This window comes from Calypte anna, chromosome 4B (genome assembly GCF_003957555.1).
Source record: "Calypte anna isolate BGI_N300 chromosome 4B, bCalAnn1_v1.p, whole genome shotgun sequence".
NCBI classification, from domain to species: Eukaryota; Metazoa; Chordata; class Aves; order Apodiformes; family Trochilidae; genus Calypte; species Calypte anna.
Genome location: NC_044249.1, coordinates 16,137,017 through 16,164,115, shown reverse-complemented (window position 1 = coordinate 16,164,115; position 27,099 = coordinate 16,137,017). Strand labels below are relative to the sequence as shown.

Sequence of the window (27,099 nt, the reverse complement as noted above, 5' to 3'; positions counted from 1 at the left end):
TGGAGATATTAGATTTCAAAATTATACATTTATTTTAACCAAACACAGGACAATAGCTTCAATTAACTTAAAATTTTTTATCACGTTATGGCAAACACAGGACCAGTGTGCTCAGAGGACAGACAAATGATTTTCAACTTAACTTTGCAATACGTGCTGAAATTAACTTGGAACACTTGGAACACATACAAAGAACATAATACGGGATTATTTTAATTAAATATACCAGATAATTTCTTATAAACAATTTAAAAGTATTTAAATAGCTGCTGAAGTAGCTAAAGTTTAAATTATTGGCAAGGTATGTAGATACAAAGTTACAAGTATTTTGGAGTTGTATAAAATGAGATTTTTTTCTCCCCAGACAAAGCCTACATTAAGTGTAAGGTACTGTCCTGTCAAGAGAATATTCTCTACCTGCATGCAGTCCTACTGATTACATCCCTATTAAATCAGCTTCCTGGTTCTGAACTCGCAGGCAGATTTACTCTCACAGCACGCAGTCAGTGATGAAAATCTCAGTAAAAACCTTTTGAGCTAACATGAAATGGAAACAAATTTTTCAATAATATAGGTCCTATAATTTGCTTATTTTGAAGAGGAAAAAATTAATTACACCCTAAGTTTACTCCCTGCTGCTAAATTCATTTTTTAAAAAAGCTTTTTGTATGTTTTACACTTTCACCCTGAATAGTTTAAAATCAAAATCTGATCTTCTTTGAATATGAAACAACCAACAATGCCCTTACCAATGACCTAACTGACCTTAGAGGCTTTGCCTGTGTAAGTCACAAGGTAACCAAAATCTCGCCCATCTTTTAATTATTTAAAGAAATATTTTACATCTTCTGATTAAACATTCATTCATAAATAAGTTCTGACCAGTTACTGTACACTCAGGTGTTGTCCTTTCCCTGAAAGTAGTGCCACTTCTGTTTGGTTTGGTCAACACAAAAGAGAACACAGCACATGATCTGAAGTGAGTCCTCACACCACTGCTCTGCTGGAATTCTCTGAACTGCCTGGACAGGGCTGCTCAGGAAGGTTCCCAGCTGGGCAACTGGGAGTCACTGGGAGCTCCCTTATCTCTAAGTTTGCAGAGCATGTGATGATCAAGTCCTGCTGTCATGGGCTTGCCTACTTTCAACATCAGAAGGAAAATATTTTCTGAAAAAATGCTTTGATATAGTTGATGTTTTTATCCTTCAAACCTCTTTAAGTAGCAGGGAATGGACATTTTGTGGTCGACGTTTAAATATATTTTATGTAATATGTTAAAATTTCTCAATATGCCAAATTTCAAATATGTCCAAAAGCTAAAAATGTTCAATAAATATATCACAATTATTTTAACCAGAACACTCATTAAAAAAAACACCCAGCTATTTTTGGCTCCCTTCTTATTTAATCCACAGAAAATTTAAATGAACAGTAAACACAGAAAAAGAACAGCAGCGAAGTGTCTTAAACTCCCAAATACTAAAACCAGATAATAGACTGTAAGGATAGTTAAAGCTCTGTAAAACTTTCAATCAATAAATCTTTGAAAACAGCTTTTTCTGCTACTTCCCTGCTTTATACCTGCATGCATTCAAGTGCATATAATTCTTAGGTTTTTGATATTCCATGCAAGGTCACGGTCAATTTCAGAGTTATCTCTATCTTGTTTCAGGAATGTCAAGTAAGATAATTATATGCTGTTTTCAAACTGGAGATATGCAACTGCAAAATTTAGTGTACTTCAAAGCCCATCCATTCTAATTACAAATTTTAAAAAGTAAAATTAGTTTTTAAATTGTATTTTCATGAAAGCATTTCTACTCTAGTTTTGGCCTAAAAAAGCACCTATTTAAGTCTTATCATCAAAATCTACAAACTGACTTTCATGCTGAAATCTCCAATCTCAATTTACAAGGAAGAGAACAGTGCCCTTGTTTAGGGGTATATTAACTGCAAAGATGATACTGACTTGAAATTTCAGCTTTGTCACAGCAATTTTACACTTCGGATACAATTACAGTAATTTGCAGAGGGTTCTTTGCAGACTGTACAGAATAAGAACTCAATACTTCAACTAAACACTGACCCTTTTTCTAGAATTGTACTGTACATCTTGCTTTGGAAACAACTAAATACAATGGTCCATCATGCAAGCTGTGAGACTGACAATTTTTTCTTGTTCCACTAAATTCAAATGAATTTTTACAAATAATTTATCCAATCTAGATAAATACTCAACATATAATTACTCTTGGGAGTCAACATTTTCTACAAAAATATGCAACTATGACTAAAAGCAGTAAGTACTAACTGCCCACCTCAATATCACTGTGTACAGTGCCATTGTAAGATGTGCTTCTCCATAGTGTGCACAAAATCAAGGATGTTCATGTTTTATAATACTGGGTGCAAAATAAAAATAAAAAAAAAAATAAACCACAACCCTTCTGGTTCAAGCCACACTGCGTGCATTTTGTAACAGACTTTAAGAGAGTGGAAAATTTAGGCTACCAGGAATTATGGAACATGCTAGAGTTTGTATTTTAAACTTAGAAGTTTACTACTAAAGACAGACAGGGAACCTTGACCTACTGTCAGTATTTAACCACACAGTTCAAGACAATAACTATAACCAATTACTTCAAAAGCTGATGATGTAATCAAAGCACTGGCAATACCAGACATGACTTGTTGACTGCACAGTAAGCAAGGCCATGAGATGAAAATGTTTATGTACTTTGACTATACCTGGTTACTGATTTTGTACCTGAGATGAAAATTAAGAGGTAAGAGAACTAGTTATGGTGTAAATAATTATCAGATGAAAACATGCAAAGAGAACTGCATTTTTTAAAAATATACATAAAAAGATCAAAACTGACATTTTCCCCTTATGATTATTTTCATTTTGCTGTTTAGACAAACACTCTAAATCCCTTTACTGTGTGACAGACTATGTTCTGAAACTATTTTAAAGGCTCCTGTGATTCCAATGCTTTAATAATTCATGGAATTTTGAGTAGAAGCAACATCCTCTACTGCGCAATCTTAAGAAATTTAAGGCACCCATTAAGAAGCAAACTTCATGGGAAGTTTCCATTCTAGGGAAAAATAAATTTTCCCTTCAACAGAAAAAAGTAGTTGTTGTGAACTTGTGGAAGTGATTAGAATCCCACATTCTCAGTCAGTGAGGCAACAGCTTTGTGATATCTAGCTTAGATAAAACTCAATCTAAAGAGCTACTACTGAAGCCACAGAATCTTCACTAAGGTTACAAAATATGTAATATTGTGATGGAAGGGAAAGTTTGTATTAAATTCTGAAAAAGCCTGAAGTTCAAAGCAGAGCAAGGTTGGGCCCCACATAATGATGGAAGGAAATAAATGAGAAACATTTTTTCCATTATAGATACACTTAATTTGTGCAGCAAATCTGCAAGTTTAATGGGTCACTGTACCACAACAATGAGTGCAAAATACATGATTTTGTGGGCAGAAGCATTGCTAAGGAAGCATATTTTGTTTTCATCTGTATGGAATGACAGCAAATCACTTCTTTGATGAACGGAAATTTCATTCCATAGGTCAGAAAACACATCTACGATTTATTACTAGAATCAGCTCAAAATACTTCCCATAATCACAAAAGCTCAAATAATATGTAGCTATTAGACACAGAAAGATATACAGGTTTTTGGTTACAACTGGGATTAGCTTCAGATTCTGAAACTAATTCTTTGCTTCTGCAGCTTCTTTATCATGTTTCTCCTTGGCTTTCTCTTTTTCTTCCAGTTTTTCTTCTTTCTGAAGCAGTGCCATAATCTCAGCAACCTGACTGGTGCCAATATCAATATCTTCTTTGTCAATCAGCTCTACTACCTACATGAACATAAAATGAAATAGAGAGAACATTTAACTTTTATATCATTGAGCTATTTTCATATAATAATTTGTGTGAAGTCCAAAGAAGTAGCCAGTGCTGATATGGTCAAGAGAAAGAGTACTTTTTTCCGACATGGAATATAAATTCAAACCACAACCAGTGCCTCAAACATATCAGGAGTGAAAAAGAAAAACAAAACAACAAAACCTACATCAAAGCAAATAATGTAGAACTTTTGTCTCAGCACAAAGAGCCACATTTTAAAGCATTAGTAAACCAGACCAGTTTATTGTATCTGTTCCAACGGGAAGCTCAAATTCAGTATCTGTTGAAACAGTATGTAAGACAATACTTACTTTACAGGCTTACTCTTATAAACAAGACCTGTTGATAATACTGTACTAAATAGGCATGAATTTACAAAAACTCAGTACAGGAGGATGGATGAGCCTTTCAGAAAACAAAATGGAAAATTCCACATTAAATGCAGAATTCAGAAGTACAATTTACCTGCATTCTAAAGGTAGAATGGCTGTTCAGAGCAACAGCAAAGAGAATCAACACTCAAACAACTTCAGTAGATAGGAAAAACTGTGTTTCATAAGGCTGACATTGTATTTTCTACCTGACCACAGTGTCATAACTTTCAATGTTATTTCTGTATTGAGTAGGAAAGTTACTTACAAGGAAGTACGTTTCAGAACATCTCTGAATTTACAAAGTGAAAAAGAAACAAGAAAGTGAAGGAGAAATACAGGGAAAACCTAAGGATACTTTGCAAGCTGGGACAACAGGACAAAGCAGGCAAAGAACACAAGTTATTTACAATGGACAAAAAGAACATCTGATGTTCTGATGTCTTTCAAGTATAGGAAATAAAGGTCTCACTCAGTGCCATGGTCTGGTAACCACAGTGGTAGTGGATTAAGGGTTGGACTTGATGATCTCAGAGGTCCTTTCCAACCTGTCTGATTCTGTGATTCCCTCAATTACATATCTAAAGTATACAAGGAGGCAAGAGAATCTACTATCTTGTATTAACATAAAGTGAATCTAGGAACATTATGTCAAGACTTGGGCTGAACAGAAGTATTCCTGAAATAGTTCTTCTAAAGCTCCTTTCTATTCTTCCTCCCATCCCTAAGTAACACAATAAAATAGCCGTATTTTACAGAACTTTACACAGGCATACAGGAAAACCTTCTGTTTTAAAGGTAACAGTACCACTACCACCCCACAAAAAAAAGAAAGCCACATAAATTCTGAAAATCCTAGTATGTACAGTAAGATGGATGTCCAATACAATACCAAAAACCTCACTGGCATCAAGAAAAGACTATTGCATATAACAGCAATATGAATTTAAGTCAAAACAGATACAAGGTTTCTGTGAAGGATGGTTAGCCTTATTTTCTTTAAGCAGTCCACAGACTTACCTTAACAACATTATCTATATCAATTTTGCCATCTTTGTTTTCATCTAGTGCCTCTGCAATCCTAGTTAGCTTCTCCTCTGGAATCTTCTGAATATGCTTCATCACATTAATGAGCTCAGCAATACTGATGAGATTCTCCCTGAAGAGGAAGCACAATCTGTACATGGCAGCAGTTACTCCGAAGGAGTAAAAGTGACAGAAGGCAGAACTAAAACCACTACACTACAGGTAATTTGTAAAAACATTAACTACTTATAAACATGTACAGAATGCAAAAAAGCAAAAGTCAGTTACTGATCAGCAAACAGATTTCAAATTGATCTTTAGCTTGCCACTGAATCTCATGCTTTCACACTTCTGGTTTCCACATACTTTACTGAAAAAATAGATACCCACTAGCATTCAAAATAAACTTTAGCACAGTTTCTGTGCTTCCCAGACTCTGTAGTGAACATCCTTTGGTTCCCTACCCTCAGCCCCATTTGCCAAAGATGCAGTGCCATGGATCTGTCATCTGATTAGATTTTGAGATGTTGGTCTACAGAAAATTCTCTGAAGTCACACAAGAACAGAAGAGAATTAATTGGTTTAGCAATATAGCTGCTCATTAAAACAGGCTTCATTTAATCATATCAAGAAATAGACCTTGTAGAAGAAAGGTCCAGTGTATTTCAGATGTTTCCACTGTCTGCTCACTGAGCTCTCCAAGCTAAATTTCTTCTGCAACCTAAAGCCTCTGCTTGCCTGTGTAGTTTTGTTAGAAAAACATCTTCCAGCACAGGTCAAGTTGAAATGCAAGAGGACCATGAAGCCAATAAACATTGATCAGAAGGGCTTTGCAAGAACAGTCCCAGCTCCATACCTGTCCCTAAACTCTGGGCACAGACTGAATTTATTCAAGGAGGATTTCTCAAGCTGCCACTGAGGGTCCTGAACTTCTATTTTTTTTCTATGACTTTCGATAAAGTCATTACTAGACTACACAAACTAAAAAGTTAAATAAACAAGACTTTGAAAATTAAGCAATATTTAAACTGCTCATTTTCAGTCATACACAATCACCTACAAAACTACCCACAAAACCATCCATTACATAAAGTATAATCACATTCAGTATAAGTAGATTCTATATTGTATTTTTTACTTACAAATTCAGATGGTTTTGATAAACAACTTCTCTATAGCACTATTGATATGGCCTTAATCTTATTACACAGAATATGAAACAAATTTCTCCAGTCTAGATGCAACAAAAGCAGAAATTATGTCTGTTTAGGTTATGATCTATGGGAGCTGGTAAGCTCTCTAATGAATCACAAAGTGGTGCAAGCATAAAGTAGATTAATACAGCATTCACCATCATGAACTGTGAGAACTACACTCAAGAGTTCCTAGGTATGTTAATGCCTGTAATATGCAATAATTACTATTCAATATACAAATGTCAAAGATTTTCCAGTAACGTTAAAACCTGGAGAAGTGTTGATAAAATAATTTTGTCATGGAACTATCAAGAGAGAACTCTTTGAAAATCTGCAATTGTCAAACTAATTTAAATTTTCAGAAAGAAAATTATCTCCTTGCTATCATTAGACTTTCATTTCTCTCCAGAGACAGGGTAGACCTTACTGCAATTTTTTTTCTCCCTGCACTACGAAAGAATAACAAACATGAATATGCTCACGCTACTGTTGTGCACCTTGTGTCACATTACCAATGACAAAGTACTTCACAAGGACCATGACTAAAGAAACAATTTCACTTGTAGAACCATTGTTGCCAGAGATATGAACCACATGGTAAGATATTAATGAATACTTTGACTTTCAGAACCCCTCAAGACTGGTAGTTGGGAATTATACCTGCTTTTTTCTTCCTCATTTCAACCACATTTAACATACCTTAAAGGAAAGAAAATCTACCACACAACTTTGTTAATTTTATTCTTAAAATAAATAAAAATGCTAAACAACAACTAATTTACTAATTCTTTTCTAACCATACATCAGACAAAAGCACGACTCAAGATGAACAGAGACACATTCAGTGTTCTTAAGTCACTTACCCAGCAGGAGGACTCTCACCACTATCCAGCTTTGCATCTCCTGCCTTTTGATTTGTCTCTAATTCATTAATGATTTTGTCTATCTGACCAATCATTCGGTTCACTCTCTTGGTCAATCGCTTGCTTGCTTTTGACTCTTCCACCACGTCCTCCTCACCAGTTTTTGAGAGTTCTTTTATCTCTTGCAGATCCTAAAAGAAACAGTCAGCAGACAGAAGAGTTACATTGGTGTGAATTCTCAGTAACAAACACTGCTGACTCTGACAACCATTTCAAGACAGGAGCCATTTGCAAATTAAATGCAAATATATAGACTTAATATAGACATATATTATGATATAATGATATAATATAGATATAATATATAGACATAAATGCCAAGCTGGTATTAGATCAAGAAATTATAATGCTGCCATTTTCTTGCACTTCTTAAATACTATTTTACAAATCTTCCATAAGATTGGCCAAGATTATTTTACTTTACTTGAAGTATCTCTAATACTGACATCTATGCTTGACAAGGAGGAACTGCAGTACACAGCAGTTCTCAGCACCTACTAATTCAGTCACCTGGTGAGTAAAAGCAGGAACAGGATACTCATTTGGCAGGAATTACTCCAATGATTTTAACTAAGCTCTGAACACATTATAGAAAGGAAGGTCTGTACACAACAGGATAAAGCTCATTTACTCAGCTATGAAATACAGGCTAACAGACATCTAAGTAAAATAACCTTTAACTTTGTGAATCATTTATGCTAAAACCAAACACATACAGAAAACAAACAAACCAACCAACTTCCATGCCCTATTCTTCACCTCATTGTACTCCTGGATATCACCCTTCAATTCTTCAAGCTCCTCCTTTTCCTTTGTTAGTGATTTTTTCTGTTCCTGAAGCTTGGTGCAAGCATCACTTAGCACATCTATCTCCTCTTTAGTGATTTCCTCACCCTGTAACAGAAAATACATACAAAAATACAAAGGATACATTTGTGATTTTTCCCACATATTAGTTTTTTTAGCAGAAAAGACAGAAGCAGAAAAGATTCTTTTTCACATGTTGGTAGTCAATAATTGTACAGTGGCATTGTGAGTTTAATGCAGAAATGTGCATTTTGAGGCTAATCATAAATACTAAGACAATTGTTTCCTATGCTATATATTTTTCAAGTGCACCAGTATTAAGTTTGGCTACTGTAATTCATTATGTGGGTTTTGGATATTTTAAATTATTTTTTCAATCAAGAATGTTTTACTTCCTAGTCAATGCCTTCTTCAATTTTCACTGGGAGGACTGGCCCTCAGGAATCCCAGGTCTCTGAGACCAGTCTGGAGCAAGGAAGATCCATCATCAGTGGAGCACTGTCAGGTTAGAGAACATTTAGACAAAAGTGAACACACACGAGTCCATGGGACTGAATGGGATACACAGCCACAAGTGCTGAGGGAGCTGTTTCATGTCAGCGAGAGGCTGCTCTTGATTATCTCTGAAAGGACATAGTCAGAAGTGAAGATTTCATGGGACTGAATAAAGTAAATGTCACTCCCATGTTCAATAAGGGCAAGGAGGAGAATCTGGGGAGCTAAAGGCCAGCAGACATTTAAAACTAGCATAACCTGACTGTAACAAAGCATGCTCTGATCACAACATAGCATGCTAATCCTAGAAATTAACCCTTTATTTTTATGGTGGTATAAACTACATTTAACATCATACTAAAGAAACAGTTAAAGAGTACACTACAAAGATTTTTCACACATCAGTTGTGATGCCATATCAGTTTAGAAGAGGAAGTTGATGCAAATCTAGTACAGTCTAGTCTAAACCCAGTTCGTACTTAATTCCATTTTTAGCTACAACCCTTCAAAAGAAGGGAACAGTCCTCCTTACCTACTTTTGCCCTCTCCCTCATGATGTGTTAACTATACACAAATTAAACAGGCACAGATCCATTACAGCCAGTGCAAATGTCCCCCAAACCAGTTATATCAACATAGGCAGATAAAGGAGATACTCAAGATGTTCTTTGCTGGTGTCAATATTTGCTTTGGTGTTTAAGAATTTGCAGTTGACTAATTATCTGGTTAAATGTGGTGAGAGGGTTAAAAATGAAGGACATTCAGGCAAATCATCATGGCTCTTATATGGATGTCTTGTATCTTTACAATGAGAAGTGTAAGAACATAGTTATCCAGATTACCTTGATGCCTTCCAATACTGGTGCTGTGTCTTTCAGTGTCTCCGAGAGCATCGTCGCATCTGCCCTTGCCAGCTCTTGTTCAGTATCCACAAGTATCTGACTTCTTTTAGCTTGCTGAGCAGCTGCTTCAAGATCTACTGCTGATTCCACCTCTTTCTAAATTTGAAAAGTCCATGAATGTTTAATTAAAACAAAGATAACAGTGCCTCTATTAGAATCAGTAATAATGCCTTTTCAAAATGTTATAGTTGTCATTGTAGAGGGAGGCATTTTTATCAGAACACAACACTAAAAAACTGCATCATACTGAATAATTTCACATTAAAAATACCCAAGTGCACTTACACATCTATGCCTGTGACCACCTGAGGCTTAATTAACCATAAAGCAGGCCAGCAGCTTTTATAGTCAAGCATTACACAATGACATTGTCAGGTTAATGATGAACAGAAAAAGTCAGGGATAATAACAATTACATTTAAGAATGGGGCAGGCATTAAAGAAACCAAACAAAACAACCACCTTTGCAATGAACCCTGCCATGTTGCAGTCAGTTTGTAATATTCTTCCACATCTTCCATATGCAGATTTAAAGTTCAGGTTTTTTGCAGGCCAGAGCAGAGGCAATAACTCATTACATGCTAGTTTTACACTGCTGACATTTATTTCTTAATAGTCAAGAGAGCAGAACCTACCACAGCTGCAACCTGAATGGTCTCTTTGGCTTTCTCTGCAGCTTCAGACATTCTTTCCATCTCCTTTTCTTCATTTTCTTTCCTGATGGCTTCCTCTTCCTGAAGTGTTGCTTCCAACCGTGCTTTGTTATCTACCTTTTCGCCTTCAACTTCTGCCACTTTGACCTGAGCCTCTTTGGCCTAAAGATAACATAAGTTCGTATGTGCAAGATGGGTGTGTATATATGTATATATATATATATATATATGCATGTCCACATCATGTAAGAAACTTATTTATCCTTATTGACTTCCCTTTTTTTGCCTTTCTCAGAAAAAGATGACTTCCTTCAAAAATGAGAACTTTCCACCCCGAAATAACACACATTTTTCATTCTCTTACTCTCAATGCTACCAATAACACATTCAAATTATTCCTCTCTTTACACAACAGCCTCAACATTTTCATATCTTAATGTCTTTAGATTGCCTGGACTGTAGATTGTTTTTTATGTAAATAAAAAACCCATAATCTAAATCTTCTTATGCTTTTACTGCTTACCCTCATGCAATGAAAAACTGCCTTTCATTTGCTCTACTCTCAGATTCCTCCACAAATAATCTAACTACTTCTGTATTTGAAGGTCACTCAAATAAGAAAGGAGGCAACAAGATCTACTTCTCTAAATGGATTTTCAATGATAATACTGAAAGCTGGTTACAGACTATGTTTATTAATACTTACAACACTCTCTGGTAGTGTCTGAAGTGTTGTTTTGAGTTGATCAGCTGGAGAAAGGGTATCTGGAAGATACATGGCTCTGGATAAAATTAGCAACGAAGTAGGGATTTCCTGGTTCAGATGCAGATCTAGCCACTATAAACACAATACATTAAAAAATACTTTAACTTTTGGATTTCTTTTTTACTGATCAAGCCAACCATACACAAAAATGTAGATACTATGTGTTTTTTAACACTATTTATCAGTCCATATGCTAGCATAGGAATTACTAGTTACAAGCAGCAAAGAATTACAGGAGTTGCATTGAAACAAATAAAAAGTTTTTCTTTTTAAGAAAGTTTTGAATTAATATTTGAAAACTAGTTTTGTTTCACATGCATCTTCCCCTAAACCAGACAATACCAAAAGCCAAGGAACTGATCTACTTAGAGAAAAGTTCTTTGCAGAATAATGCAAATAAATAACAAGACAAACAGCCAAAATCCCACACATATTTTGGATAAGTTTAAGCCTGGGGACCTATTTGCATCATCAAAATATTAAGTCCCTGTCAAAAACCAGAAGCCCACTTCTACTACATACTTACAGAGCACACATTACAAAAGCTTATTAAGGAGACTGTTCTAGCCAAGCCTTTAATGAGACCTGAACAAAAATCACTTCCCAGAAATGTAACAAAAATGAGAGCTAGTAAATGAAGTCAGATCTGTGCATTCAGCCTCACAAGAACAAACCTGTTTAAGCTGCTCCTTAAGTCGCTCCTCTGTCACACCAAGAGCTCTCATACCTCGGGCACGACAAGCTGCCTGCAGTTCCTTAACAGTCAGGCTGTCAACGCCTTCTTCAGCAATCATCTGCACAAAGTAAAGTAAACTTTTAACATGCTCCAAGAACCGCCACCAAGGCAGACCCAGGAGTCTGTATTTTTACAACGTCCACTAGAGGCTGCTGTGGTAACACCCAACAGAAATCACTTCTTAAACAGGGAACGTCAGACTGGAGTCAACAGCTCCACAAGGGTCACGTCAAATTTCTGTTGACATTTATATTTCCATCAGCTCCCCTAGAAATGATAGTTTCATACAAACGCTCTTCTTTTCAACGTGATCACTTTCATTGTGATTAAGGGTAGATTTTAAAAAGGTCAGCTTTTTCTTTACAGATAAGGACACATCTGCCTTAAAGCTATTCAAGCCTTTTCATTCTAAGGTCAAAAATAAGAAAAAGGAAAATACCAAGAGAGACATACATGTATATAAACATATATATGCACACACCCATTGTTCTTACATGTTAAAATTATTAACCAGTGTCTACTTAGAATGACTTACTTTGTCATCTGCTTTTATGCTTCTCAACCTCATGGTCAGCTGGAAGCGGAGGAAGTTGTTAGTCCCAATTGACTGAAGTTCCAACAATTTACAAAGTGCCACCAACTGAGGCCTGGTTAGATTGTCCAGAGTCAACTCATCTTCAAACAGTTTAGAGAACCTTAAGATCTCCTCATTACTGGGTCTTTCGCCAGTCTCCCTGATCTGTAAGAAAAAACAAACACGCACAAAAGGTTTTCAAGGCAACTGTTAGGATTAATAGGAAATAGGATGCAAGGAAGATATGAAAGATTATTTTAAAAAATATTAACTAAAAAAGGTGAAAGAAAGGATGTTTTTTATAGTTTCCAACAGCATTGCATAATGCACTTAAGACAAAACTTGCAAAATTTAGATGCATGTATATACTAACAATTAGGTCTGAGCTGGAACTACCCTGAGATACCTCAAAAAAATGTCTGAGCTAATCAACAGTTGCTCCAAAAGTCATGCAAGTACTCTTACTAAACATAAAAGCACATTAAAAGCATCACCTTGTGAAGATAAAGCAAGAAGTATGTCCAATGGCAAAAATTTTGCACTGTTGCTGTTCCTGTAAAACACAGATTTAGGCACCTACATATCTTCTCTCCAAAACTACATTTGCTACAATACTGTTTGCTTCTAGGTCCTACATGTTCTGTGGCACCTCAGTGCAAACACACTTGTACTTCCAAAGCACAAACCACTATTCAGGAAAAGACTGCATGCTTCCTGATGGAAGGTTCTATGCAACTGATTGTACAAATGCAAAATTAAGCTTTTAAGGTATGTGACACTATATGCCACTTCCTGGTAATTAAAATCAAATACTGGAAGCAGAAATAGCAGTTCAAAGAAGAAGGAAAAAAAAATAATTCCCAAGTCTCATCAAGTCATCATAAAACATCACCTGTATAAATGTTGATTTTTCTATTTTAAGTATAACATCAAGTGCTTATTAGTGATATTACTGAATCCAAAATCTACAGAACAATTAAGTACTTCCAGTCACATAACACATTCAGTCTGAAAAGTAGATATGCAAAAAACACTCTTCCCAATCCAACTACCTTTTTTTAAGCCCTGTAAAGCTAAGTGATGTCAAGTACAGTCTGACAATCTGACATTATCTGATTTATTTTGCCTACTTGTTTTACTTTCCAGCACACATCTTTTAGTGAATGGCTTATACTGAGTACAGGAAAAGATAAAAATTTGGAAGACAAGACAGTCTTGAGCCCACCCACCTCCAGGATTCTTGTGTAGCTGAGAAACTAACTCAGTGAAAGAAAGGTCAAACACCCTGATGTTCCAGTTCATCAGCTCCTTCATTACAGGAGCCAAAAATGGAACTTGATAAACAAACTATTTTCTTTCTTGTTTAAAGCTGAATTTTGGCAGAGCCAAGCATATGTTTCTTGAGGGTATAAACTCAAACTCTACTACATCAGAAGCTACAAAGCAACACAAATTCTGGAATTCTGCAACAAACAGGTTAAGCCTATAATCAATTGTTCTTGCAGCATCAAATAATTCACTACAGAAGCAGCTATAAAGGAACAGCAAGAAGGTGGGAAACGTTTAAGCTTCCTCTTGCTCTGACATTTATTATCTAGTATAGTGAAATGAGACCAATGTCATTTGTTTCCATGACACAAATGAAAAATTTAGAGCCGTTAAAAACACACCCACACATGAGAAATGCAGGGCTTGAAACATCTTCTTACTCATCAGAGGAACTTGGGACTTCCTCCAGCAAATGTGTAGTAATACATCATTTATTTCCAGAAAGTAACTGCCAAATGTAAATTCCCAGTAGCAGTTCTTTCAGAAGAGAATGAAACATTCCAAACAGGAAGCATGGCAGTGGCATGCTCCCAGAGGCTCAGTGTTTCAGCTACTAACTACTATAAATAACCATTTAAAATTTTCTGCAGATGAAAAAGAAAAGAAACGGGTGATTGCACCAAAGCTTCAAAGTACATGGACTGTGCAAGCAGACACCAGCTGCAAGACTTGCCAATTGTATTATCTGAGGTATCAACATCATCTTATTACCCCACCCTTTAAAACTTTATTCTCAGCACTGAGAAGCAGGAAAAGCTCAAGCTAGCTGACAGGACTTGTAAAGTTGAGGTCTGAAATCCCCGGGTTTATGTGACTTTTTCTGTTCAAATACATACTCTCCCCAAAGAAGGAGCCTACATTCTTAATTTCAACAGTCTACAATGGGAGAAATTGGAATAAACCCTATCCAGAGAAGATTTAAAGTGGTACTTTTCATCTCTCCAGTGAATACCTGCCCCTCACCTACAGCTTGGTGAAAGGCAATACTGTCAAACTTAATGGCTACCAAGGAAGGAGGCAGATACCTGACATTTAATCTCTGTGACAGCAACTGCTTATGAATAGAAAAATTTTGATTGATTATACCAGATTATGCCACATTCTAGTCAGTACCCAGAAGGATTTCAGCAGTATGGCAGCTATGTGTTTAAAAACTGGTTTTTTTTTAAGCAGAATTCAATTTGACAAAAACACTTTACTTTTCCCCTACTAATGTTTCATCAGTTAATTAGGGAAGAACTTTTCTCCCACTTTTTACACCCCAGGTTCAAAAAGGAGGTCAAAACCTACATGAATAATTACTGAATGCATGAAGTTTTTTGATGTTAGAATTAGCTTATTAACAAAGAACAAGCAAATGTGCAAAAATATGCTGCTTCTAGAATGAGACAAAGTACCAGCTAGAATACCAAAGCTAAAAACAGTAGAAGTTTAGCACACTGAAGTACTACTTGCAAAAAAGAAATCTATCCTAAAAAAATATTACATCCTGCTCTTTCAAATCCAACAGAACAAAGGCTCCTGATGATTGCCATAGACAAAACAATACAAAACACTATTTTTTTGTTAGGATGAGATAACACATTTTTTTTAAAACTACCTTTTGAAAGAACGCTGAAAAATCTTTTGTAACATTTCCTTTGGCTGCTTTATTTTTTAAGGCCATCTCCTCAATCGTGTCCTGAAGGAACTTGGCCAGTTCAAGCTTTACTCTTAATTCTTTCTTCAATCTTTCCTCCTGTTAAGAAAAATACGGTTTTAAAATTTCTTTTGATAAATATGTGCATTAAATACCACTTCTTCTGAGCACAAACAAGCTATGTAGAGTATTGCTGAAGTTCTGATGAAACACACACAGCATAAGAGGACATCCACTCCTGCCACACAGATCCCCAAATTGCACTGAAAGATAGTTTCATCAGTGCAAAGCTCCAAGAAGGATGAGAGACACTGCCAGAGTGAAGTGCAGCACCAGGGGCCTCACCTGCAAAACTAACATGCTCTTTCTATTAGTAACAGCAAAACAACAGATTATATTTTGTGTAACTGAACATATCTGACTGTCTGCAAGCTCACTATGTATGAACTTCATGGAAGTATTTTGTCCTCTGAAGGTGAAAACTTTTGAGGCATTTTGGTTTCTTTTACAAAGCTCTAAATAATTCCCAGAAAACTTAACCACACGTATTAAAGTATAAACTAAAAAACTGTACCATAAGCTATTTTAAATAGTTAGTATATGTACAAAAAAACCTTCATCAAGAATAAGGACTACAAACATTAAAATAAATGTATTAAAACATTTTAATTCAAACTAGAAAAAGCTTTGAAGCTTTCACTTTTGCTTTTAAGGGTCACAGGAAAAGGATTTAAGGACAGCAGAGCAGAAAAAAAAACAGAGAACAAGCTTACAGCCCTGATGGCTGAGCACCTGCATGTATTAAAAGGTAAATCAGGGTGGCACTGTTTTATTATTAGATGTTAACAAAATCACCAAAACAATGTAAAGAAAAAAGTATTCCTCAAAGCCCAAAGAAAAATTGTGATTTTCATAATTTTTCTACTTTTTTTCCCAAAGAAAGTTCTTTTCTTTCAAAACATATTTACTGGGTTATAAATTCAGACCTGCTTACCTTTTTAGACTTTGTCTCAAATGTAGAGGGAAGCATATTAGGGAACAACTTAAGAGCTACTGGAAGCAAAAATTCCATAAATGGGACAACAAGAAACACTAGGAAAGGGACCAAGCGGAAAAGATCGGCACATATTCGAAGGAACTATAAAGAAAGAAAAAACAAAAAGTATTTTTTGAATAATTATGTAAGATTTTGCTTACAAATACTTATTACAATCATCCACATAATCACTTAGGCTCATGTATTTATATTTGCTACAAAGGAAATTTAAAGTAACAAAAAAAAAAAAGGATGAGACAAAGTTATATCCTACACCGTGCCAGAGTTTCACCCGTTTTCAACACTGCAGAAAGTATTTCAAAAGCCTCACTGTGTCTCAATAGGATTACTGAACAAGTATCTCATTTAAACCTCTTAAAAGCACCTGAAAACAGGAGGTGGTCATTTGTTGTCACTAAAGCTGCTTAACTTCTTTTATTCATCTTTATTTGTGCTCCACCACTTCTTACATGCATGAGCTATTATGGACTAAATAATCAGAAATAAAATGGAAGATCCCTCCCCCTCTGCCTTATAACAATTGTGATGTACATTTAAATCCAGGGTAATGAGCCAACCTTTGTAGATTTATTTTGTTTTAATCACTGCTTTTCTAGAGCAGTAATCCTGTGAAGCAAGCTGATGAACTAGTTACTAAATCTGCAACTGCATAAAATAAATATTGTCCGTTCTTGTTTCTGTACACCCATAAATACGTACATTAGGCCGTGTAATGTTTAATTAAATCTCTCAGTACTTGTTGGAATCTTAGTAACTTGCTTGACATTGGGGATAATATAATTTCCTTTACCAGAGACTGAAGATCAGATGTACACTGTGGCCCACTACTGCCACAAGCACTGGCAAAAAATAGGACACATAAGTGCTATCATAGAAGTGCTCCAACACAAAATCAGGAAAACTTCAGCCATAATTGTCTTAGCATGGAAGCAGGCAAAATCTTAAATACTGTTTATAAAATGCACAAACTCCATAGAGCTACAGTTTGACATTTTTCTTTGTATATAAAAAACTCAGTTTCCCAGAGGGATGCTTTGGTCCATTGTTACAGGCTCAAAGATGTTCCCATTCATTCCAAGAATAGAAGATAAATGACTGCCAGAGAGTTCAAGGAGATGTAAAAATGGTTGGAAGCAAATTTTAAAAGTCAGAAGAATAAGTACATTTCCCCCCCCCCAAAAAAAAGCCCAAATAAAAATAAAACAAACAAACAAAACAAGGAAAAAAACCACCTTCAACAATTTCTCTAGAAAGCAGCACAGAGTTCCTATTTCTAGACAGTATCTATTTTTAGGTAGTGCATGCAAGTATTCAGAGAAGGCAGAATCCACATCTGAGGAAGCAGTTTTATAAGCAGATTTAGTTAACCTAATGCTAACCTGGGACAATGTATGAAGAGTCACAAAGCTTTACTAGCACTCTCAAGGTGAAGGAACTCCACTGATCCAGCTACAGCTTACCAGTACAAACTAAAAGGGGCAGGGGAGGGAGGGGATGGTGTTGGAAAACCTGATTTAAGCACCAAGCAGCACTGGCCTTGTTCTCAGCAGCACCATCCTGGATCACTTTACATTAAGCATGAAACTACACCCTCCCCTAAACGAAGGAAAACAGCTTTGCACAGAAATGTAATACAATGGTGCATGATTACACACACATTATTTGGCAGCACAGTATAAAAAAAAAACAAACTTGACTACTCTGTATCTGCTGCTACAGCTCATTTATTCCACTTTTTCCTCCTCCGCAGGGCTGATGAGTTTGTAAAACTGACAGACTTGCTACAGATTTGTTCCCTATCTGATCTCCATGTCCTGAACCACCCTGCTGTAGGAGGCAGCACTAGAGCAATTAGATTCTAACAGCCAGTATCATATTTTGCATCTTCTACTTTTCTAAATTCAGATACATAATCCTGTTGAATCCAAACCCTACCAGCAATTGTACAAGCAGAATTTTGGAACCTACTTTTGGTTTACATGGTTTACATAGTTTCCTTGCATTAGCCCTGCTGCAATTGCTTGTTAGATTGTGGTTAGATTACTGGGATATCTTTCCACTATTGCCTCCAAAGAGGAAGGAAAGGGCAGGCAGAAATAACTCATTTGTCAGTCAGTATGAAGGTAAGATTTGTCTAGGACTGATATTTCATATCCAGTTTAGTAAATTTAAATAAATATGTACTAAAAATTGTATTTTTTTTTAAAGTTGAGGCAACTTTTTCAAAGTTGCAGTTAATCTGGCATCAAACTTTTAAGACTTCTTTAGAGTCATTACACAATATAGGGCTGAACTGTTAAAAAATGAACTGTGTTGAAACAAACATAAAATAAGGTTTAAAAAAAGCTTTTGTTCAGCTGCAGGCTAGTTGGCTTTTCAATGGATTCTAAGCCCACATCCTCTGTCCATACAAAGAAAACACAAAACTTGAGAAAATAACATTACTGTAGCTCTTAAAACTATCTTCTCTACATCTTCTACATTGGATTGCACACATACAGACAGGCTACACAGATGTAATAACTTATCCTTGCACAATAAATTTTTATTTTATTTAAAATAAGGGAACTGATACTGAAATCACGTATCTAAACACAGAAAAAAGATGAAGAATCAGGAAGGCCAAATGCCTGTGTAAAATGTCTGTGTAAACATGAGAAAGCCAGCTCTGTCACATCACTAGATGCCAAAACTACAGGGCAAATGAAAAAAATCATCTGTAGATGGAATAATACAGCCAAAAATAACTTATTACTTCTAAAGACTCATGCCTTCTAGAATAGTCCTGATTTTTAGAAATATTTCCATGATACTGTACTCTTGCTCATATAATGTCTCAGAAGCATGGCTCAGGGAACATAAAATAGGCAGGAAAACCAATTATTCCAATCTTGACCTCTGGAGGATTTCTGATTCTGTTTTAAACCATGAATGAATTTGTCTCACTCTGTTTCCCAAGTTTCCCATAGCTCTCAATAAGCCAGCAAAAGCCAGAACTGCTGCTTCAGGAAGTCCTGTGATCCTCATCCCTCCCCATCCTAGTTACTCTTTCTTGGCACTCCCTAATCCCTCTCCCTGTTAGATTTACTGCTGAGCAATGTTTCAGCTGGAGCAGCTGCCAAGCAAACTCTTGGAATAAGGAAGAGTGCAAAATAAGAAGTATCATGAAGACGCTGGGACCAGATACTATCAACCAGTGCTGCTGTAAATAAACAAACACCTATGAAAACTCCTGTGTGCTTATTTGTATTGTATTTAACAATTTTGGTTACTTGTCTAACTTCGCAAATATAGGGGAAAAAAAACTTCTCCTTGCTGCATCGTGATGTTTTTTAATTACACATGAAAATGTTCAGCTATGTATGTAGTTTTATCAGGAAATTATTAAAACTCTGAGCAACTATTCATACTTTTCATCATTTCACAAAATCGAAGGCAATTTTTTTCATGTCAAATGCTTTAAAATAACCATATATTTTTTCATTATAGTTGAATAAGCATATTTACTTCATCCAAAAAATGAAATTAACATATATGTTATCCTATGGAAACAGTAATTTTGCACGCTAGATTTCATCTCCATCCCCTCTTCTTTTAAAAATGACCATTTGCATTTTTAGTTTCATAAATGTAAGCTAAATGTCATAAAGAAAAATAGAAGTATAAAACAAAAACTTGCCTCAAATTATATTCGGCAGACTAAAATTCTCACACATACATTTATAACAGATAGTAATAATATCTGATTATCAATCATGCATTTCAACCTGCAACTTTTCTTCTGTTTAAGAAAAAAACCAAAACCAAACAAAACCAAAACACAAACCACAACAGAGCTGGTGCAAATTCAACCTTTACTAGAAGCACTTCCCCTGTTTTTCCAGCTGGGGTGAAAAAGCAGAGAAAGTGACCATGTACACACACACACAGCACATGGATATGAACATGAGAACAAACCAGAACTGCGGTCCACCTGACAAAACAGTAGCACCCTCTACCATTCCAACAAAGAAATGACCAACTCTATCTTCAATAATGGAAAATAATAAAATGTTTTGTGGTCACATCCAAAATTTTTAGCATCCATGTTGGGAGGAAAGGGGAAATACACCTAGCAATTTTAATTCTAGGAAGAGAAGACAGCAAAAGGAACCAGCTACACTCAGACAAAATGAAGTAACCATTAAGGATACACAAATGAAACTGGGATTTACTCAGTACCTGTCTCCGTTCTCGTCGAGACAAAGTGTTTCCATGAAGTATCCTCCAGAGCATCCTCGCAGCTATTTTTGTGTCAATCCACAGTAATCGAAAGCCATGGTAATAGTGCTTCAGTTCATCCACAATTCTTTCTCCAATAGATTTTTTCACAACTTCCACTTCTGTTGGACTATAGACAGGACCTCCCTCTTCCAACTTCTTGTTTTTGTCCTTTAAGGACTTCAGTGACTTTTCAACTATGGAGTCATCTTGAAGGGGAGGTGAAGAATGCCACCACCTAACTGGAAGATACTGGGGACCTAAAACACCCATGGTTGCTTGTGGCGTCCATGAGGCAGAAGAGCTCCTAAGAGTAAAGTGTATTTGTTGAGATCCTTTAGTCCAACAGCAGTAACGATCTTTTTTGGAACACGCGTAAACAGGAGGGACACTAGTGCAATATTTAAAGTGTACAGTCCTTCAAAAGAAAAAAAAAACCATTGAACAATTAGCAATAGGTCACCAGCGACTTATATATATATATGTGTGTATTTATAAATACACTGTAGTATTTGATAAATATCTAGCATATATTTAAGAAAAAAACCCAAACTTGTGACTCTCAAGACCAATGTCTGTACCCAAGAAGAACACCTGGCTCTACTTCATGACCCAAAAAAACCCCACAACCAAAAAACCAACTGCAAGGCATTTACCAATATATAACTTTAAAATGTAGCTTATTTTACTCTGATTTAATAAAGACCAGCCATCAGAAGCACTCTCCATTTAGAAAACTACATTTGAAAATAAATCTGTACATCTGTAAGTAACATAAATTCCCTTCTTTTACTACCAAATCAAAATCAGAAAGTATATTTGTCTTCAATCGATGAACAGAAAATAGGTGCAAGTGGCTCTACAGCTCTGCATAACAATTGAAGTATTGTCCTGACAGTTAAGACTGTAAATAAACTAGAGAATGCATATTTAAACATTCCAAGGAAAGGAATTAGGAAATTCATGTCATGAGCCAAGTCAGGAACCAAGAATGGATTCTACCAACATCCAACTCCTTAAGTTCTGTAAAAGGACACAGTGGCTGGATTCATTTTCAGAAGAGGACACAAACTCCAAGCAGAACATCACCCAGGCTGCAATGTACAGTAAAATGCTATGGCTTAATAAAGGCACTGCACAAATGACCTACATTCCCCAATGTCAACTGTTTCTCAAACTAGCTGTGACTTCATGTTTACTCTGTTTAACTCCACAGATAAAGTATTCAAAAAGCCCATGATATGTCACCTGGAATCACTCAAGAACAAGATTAATAGTCCATTCTTTCACACTATTAGTGAAACAAAAAGGCAAGCAGGCAAAAAAAGGAAGATCTCACTTTTTCTCTCACACACAACCAAGCAAGTGAAGAGAGTAATACTAAGACTGCCTTTAATCTGTCAATAACACAAGGTGAAGCTAATCTATCCACACTTTATGAGACTTACAACTACATTCTGTGGTAGTATACTAACTGCTGGTTTTGTAGAGTTCTGAGTTTAGAGAAAAGTTCATATTTACTCACATTTTGTTTGCCAGCCTCAGGGATGTACAGCTAAGACATGCCCGATCTCCCAGGTTTCCTAGGAAAATATCAATAATTAGCATTAATTCTGAAATTTATGAAAACACTTATCTATCTGTCAAGTTATACCCCAAATGCATGATTTATAAGACACATCTTTATGTTGGAATAGCTACTACTGAAAGCACAAAAAAGATGCTGCTTAACAGCAGCTGCCTTGTGGTACAGTTTGTAAGCACATTCACGCTTTGGATGATTATGCGTCACAAACAGCCAAGACCAAAGATTTTTTTATTTATTTTATTTACTTTGCCAATAACCATGTGAAGTCCTGAAGCCCAAATACCTCATTCTATTCCAACAGAAGTCAAAGTACATCTTGTTCTTCGTATTTCTCTCAATCAGTAATCCCAACTTACAGGATGAGTTGAGAAAACAGATGGGAAGCAATGCGGTACCACAGCTGACACCCCTGTAAGTGTTCAAGTAAACTGTTTGTGCATGCAGCCCAACTCTGTGGATGTGTCAGGTACTATCTGCACTGGTTCAGTTCCCTGATGCCAGACTTCCAAGTCCCTCAGACAATCAGCTACATTGTAGAAAAAACTTAACTGAAAGGAAATGTTATTTTTGAATGGCTTCATGAAAACACTGACCCAAATGGAGCACTTGCCAAGAATCTAGGAGGAAAATGTTCGGTTTATTTTAAGCAGAACAACAAATGAAATATGAGTAGGAACCTAAACACAATTCACCAGAGGGGTGGAACCACAACATCACTGCAGTATGTTGCTGTCCATTTTGATTAGCACCTTGTAAAAATAGCTCTACCCCTGGATCTCTCTGCAAAGGATACAAATTGTCTTGAAGGGCAAGAAACTGATTCAAAGAATATGAAACGTTAGCTTTCCAGTGAACACCATGCTCCTCAATTTCAATTTTAGTTGAAATCCTAACTCATAATTAGTGCTAATAACTTATACAAGTCCACAGACACCTATTCACGGGCATTCTCTATCCAGGTACAGAGATAGGCAGCAATAAATTGTAAATAAACAGAGAAGACCATTAACTGAACTATTATCCAAGCCTGTACACATGCTTCAATAAAGGGCCATGTTTGAAAGCCTTCTGACCATCCAACACAATGGAAGCACCATGAACTACATCAAGTGCTACCTGGCAGCTGAATGCAATCTACAGCCACTGAAAATCATCCCTGAGACCACTAGAAAAGAATCAGTCTCTATAGAGCAATAAAAAAAAAAAAAAAAAAAAAAGTAAACCTTGTATCAACACCTAGCTGCAGTATCTCAGTATCCTCCCAATACCAAGTGCAAAAAGACTCCTAAGAAGAACAAAGGGAGATCCCATGAACAAGACTTCAGATGCCTTGACTCTTTTGGGCCAATGCTTTCAGAATTCACTGTAAAAAAATAAAAATGGAAAGCTGGATGGAGTAGGCACACTGTGATTTGTTTCTCCTATCTGGAAACTCCTATTCCTGGTCAACTCTAAGAGACAGCATGATAGAAAAGGCATTTTAGAGGTTAGCAGACAACTTTTCCACCATTAAAGCTGAGATACAGCTATGACAGACTCTGCAGCAGACAGTTGTATCTGAAAAAGCACAGCACTCAACACCAATCACCAGAAGCCCTCCTCAACAAAATATCCTAAATTATCAAAACCGATACCTCCAAAATCAGGTTAGGTGTGGAAGGGAGGGGGGTGGGTAAACATGAAGTTAACCTACCAAAGAAAAACCTCAATAGCTAAAGAATGTCCCATGCTAAGCAGGCTTTGATGTCATTACAGCAAAACCTATGGCATTCTTAAAGGAAAAGGATTTACCCATCTCAAGTTATGTCAAACTTAACAGGTACACACTGCCACTGCAAGTAAGCCAATGGAAAAATATCTCTTTCTGGCTCAAAATTGAAGTCCAGAGAATCTGTGAAGGCACTGTGACACTCTCCAATATTTACAGAAAGATCAGTAACTGAATTTCTCAACCCAAAGAGTCTAGCCATCTCAGAAGGATGCTTCTTACATGAGGGGAAAGCTGAGCAAAGCAGAGAAGCACACAGTCTTGAGGAATAAGTCACAGTACAGCAATGCCTATCTCTCACCCAAGTGCCAGCAAGCACCCAAATCCCATTACCAAACCTGGCAGATGTACTGGTAGAGGCCAGCACTTCCTATGGACAGGTGCCTCTAGAGTAAAGAGGGATGATCTGGAGATAAAAAGTGTACTGGAGTTTCTTAGATAAAACTCAAGCAAAGTGGAAGTGTCTTGCTATTGTAATCTTTATGTTATGTTTTTTCCAACCAGTATCATTAATGCTAAGGAAGGGGCAAAAGAACAAGGCCTCTATATAGGCCTCTATAAGAAAACATGCAGACTCAAACATTTCTTGTCTCACAGCCATTCAGAGTACGACTGGGCACACAAAGATATACCATTTTACCAGAAAACTGCAAAATAGCTGTTAATTTCAACTTCGCCACTTCTGACAAGAGCTCTTCATGTTTTGCACTGTCTGTTCTAACCATGCACCTAAGTACAAGCCAGCCCTGAAATTAAATATATACTCACTTCAAATAGGAGTAAAGTCCATGCTCCTTGCTTCTAGAATAATACAAACATGCAAGAGTGTCTGGATAAGGTCAGTGTTGTGTAGCATGCCCAGCACTTTAAATGAAGTGTTGAACTTTTAAGGAACCTGCACTAGGATTACTTGGTTTGGAAGTGAGAAAGGCAATAGTGCCAGAAACACTATATATTAGCATATACTTCATGGAAAAAGAAGTAATGAGTAACTTTATTTTTAATTTTAATGAAACATCAAACTAGAAGTTTTAAATGGAGAATAGCTGTGCACTGTTCTATGCTTTTTCTGTGAATTTTAAAAAAGAAAAGTCTGACATGCAGTAAGTCCCCCAAGTACACAGTACTTAACAGCTTGATCTTTACAGGAAGAACAATTAGGATCCTTAGAAGCACTTAGCTTTAATTTAATCTTAGATTACTTACATGTAAAGCAAAGAAGATGAGCTAAGTAAAGCAAAACACTATTTAAAAAAGTACCACAGACTAATGTATTAATAATAGATTACATCCCAATTAGAAGCATTTATTATACCATAAGCATGGTATACCACAACACACAAATTACTTGATTCTATCACAGTAGTCCAGCAATGAGAATTTTTATGTGGAGTGAGATTTATAACACACAAAAACACAGCTATCATTAGCATCTGCTCTTATGCTAAGCTACAAGAAAAATCAAAGATCACATCTTATTTGAAGGCATGTGGATGTGTTTCCCAAACTCAATGACTACCTTTCTCCAGCTTCATGTTAATGTCACTGTGCAAGCTCAGCCTAAAAAAAACGTCTTTATAACAGTAGCAAAAAACCAAACAAACAACCCATCAACAAGTTGCAGCTACCTTGCTTGAGTGATTATTGGCTTGTTTATCAAACTGAACAAGCATCCATATGGATGACCAGGTCTGCCAGAATCTGAAGGCATATTCTGATCTCTAATATCTGAAGGCAGATATTCTGATCTGTCAGCCCCTCAGTGGCAAGCCAGGGCCCAATGTCAGTGACAATCCACTGCTTGTTCATCTTTCACTCATTCCTCACTAAACCCCTGATGTTGCAACTCAGGGCCATAAAAAGCTACTACAGATCTCATGCCCGTCACACTTTATCAGCTGTTTCATGTCATTAAATATCACCACTCGGTGATACTTAAACTACCAAATTATCGTGATTATTAATGGAAACAGGATTATTCACGGCAGTAGCTTTCTAGTTCTCCAAGCTTTCAAAGCTACCTGGCAAAACGGCAAATTCGTGCTCTCTCCCTAACACAGACTAAGAAGTAACCCCATGTGCTTTCCTATAGGGTCCTGGGAAGCGCCTGTAACTCCCCTGCACACAGCTCTGCGGCCGAGCGATACTGAGAGCACGACAGGCAGGACTCAACCGCACTAACGTACACTTGTACCCCTATAAAAAAACACGGGTTTTTTTTTCTCCCTCAGTCAGCTGGCATTTAAGGGGGATCATGAGGAGACAGCAACCCCTCCACCCATCCCGGCAGGGAGGGAAATGCCAAGAGCCGAGCTGCCGCCCCGGACCGCAGCACCCAGGGAGCGGGATCCAGGCCCGCAGCGGCTCCCTCGGGGAGCGGCCGAGGGCGGCAGAGGCGAAGCGCCGGGCCCGCTACCGGCGGCTCGGAAGGATGGAACGGGGGAAACCCAGACAGGGCCCCGCTGCGGCCCTTCCCCCCCGCAACGACCTCTCCGCCCACACCGGGAGCCCCCACACGGCGTCGCCGTCGCCGCCACCTCCTCCCTCCCTCCCTCCCTCCCTTCCCCACCCCGCCGCCCAAGCTCAGGCCGTCGGCGCCGCCAGCAGCACCGGCCTCACGGCCCGGGAAGCAGCGCGGCCGCACCGCACCCTAGGGCCGGGCCTGACCACCGGGCAGCTGCCCCTCCCTCTCTCCCCGCCGCCGCCGCCGCAGGGCCCACGGGCAGCCTCACCCAGCTGGGGCTGGCGGCGCAGCGCTCGGGGCAGGCGGCAGGCCCGCCGGCCGCAGGTCTGTAGCAGCATGGACGCCATCTTGGCGCTGAGGCGCGGCTGGGCGGCGGGCTAGCGGCGGCGGCGGGCTACGGGCCCCGCACGGCGATCCCCACACGGCCTGGAGCGCCCATCCGCCACCGCCGGCTGCCTTTGCATAGCCCCGCCCCGCGGCGCCGGGCACGCAGGGAAGTGTAGTCCTGGGGGGGAAGCACGGTAAGCGGCCTGCGGGCGCGGGACGCGCGGCATGCCGGGATCTGTAGTCCTAGGCGGTGGTGAAGTGGCGTGACGTGACGTTCGTCGAGGCGCTCGG

At 37.6% G+C, this 27,099-nt stretch overlaps 1 protein-coding gene across 1 annotated transcript; it reads right to left on the bottom strand.

The window, feature by feature from the left end:
- On the bottom strand, positions 1–26,945 carry LETM1 (leucine zipper and EF-hand containing transmembrane protein 1). Its single transcript, XM_030450440.1, has 14 exons — positions 26,750–26,945; positions 22,187–22,244; positions 20,623–21,079; positions 16,339–16,482; positions 15,306–15,443; positions 12,338–12,541; positions 11,741–11,860; positions 11,007–11,138; positions 10,283–10,462; positions 9,588–9,743; positions 8,203–8,337; positions 7,384–7,574; positions 5,319–5,457; positions 1–3,878 (listed from the first exon to the last, which is right to left on the bottom strand). The coding sequence occupies exons 1-14, from the start codon at positions 26,826–26,828 to the stop codon at positions 3,729–3,731; spliced, it is 2,283 nt and encodes a 760-aa protein (XP_030306300.1). The 5' UTR covers positions 26,829–26,945; the 3' UTR covers positions 1–3,728.
- Positions 26,946–27,099: the final 154 nt, after the last annotated feature.

Coding starts and splice junctions, on each gene's coding strand:
- LETM1 (XM_030450440.1), bottom strand. CDS start 26,828: ATGGCGTCCATGCTGCTACAGACCTGCGGCCGGCGGGCCTGCCGCCTG. Junction 11,861..12,337: donor GCATAAAAGCAGATGACAAA/GTAAGTCATTCT, acceptor TACTTTGTGCAG/ATGATTGCTGAAGAAGGCGT. Junction 7,575..8,202: donor ATATCCAGGAGTACAATGAG/GTGAAGAATAGG, acceptor TGTTTCTTTTAG/GATCTGCAAGAGATAAAAGA.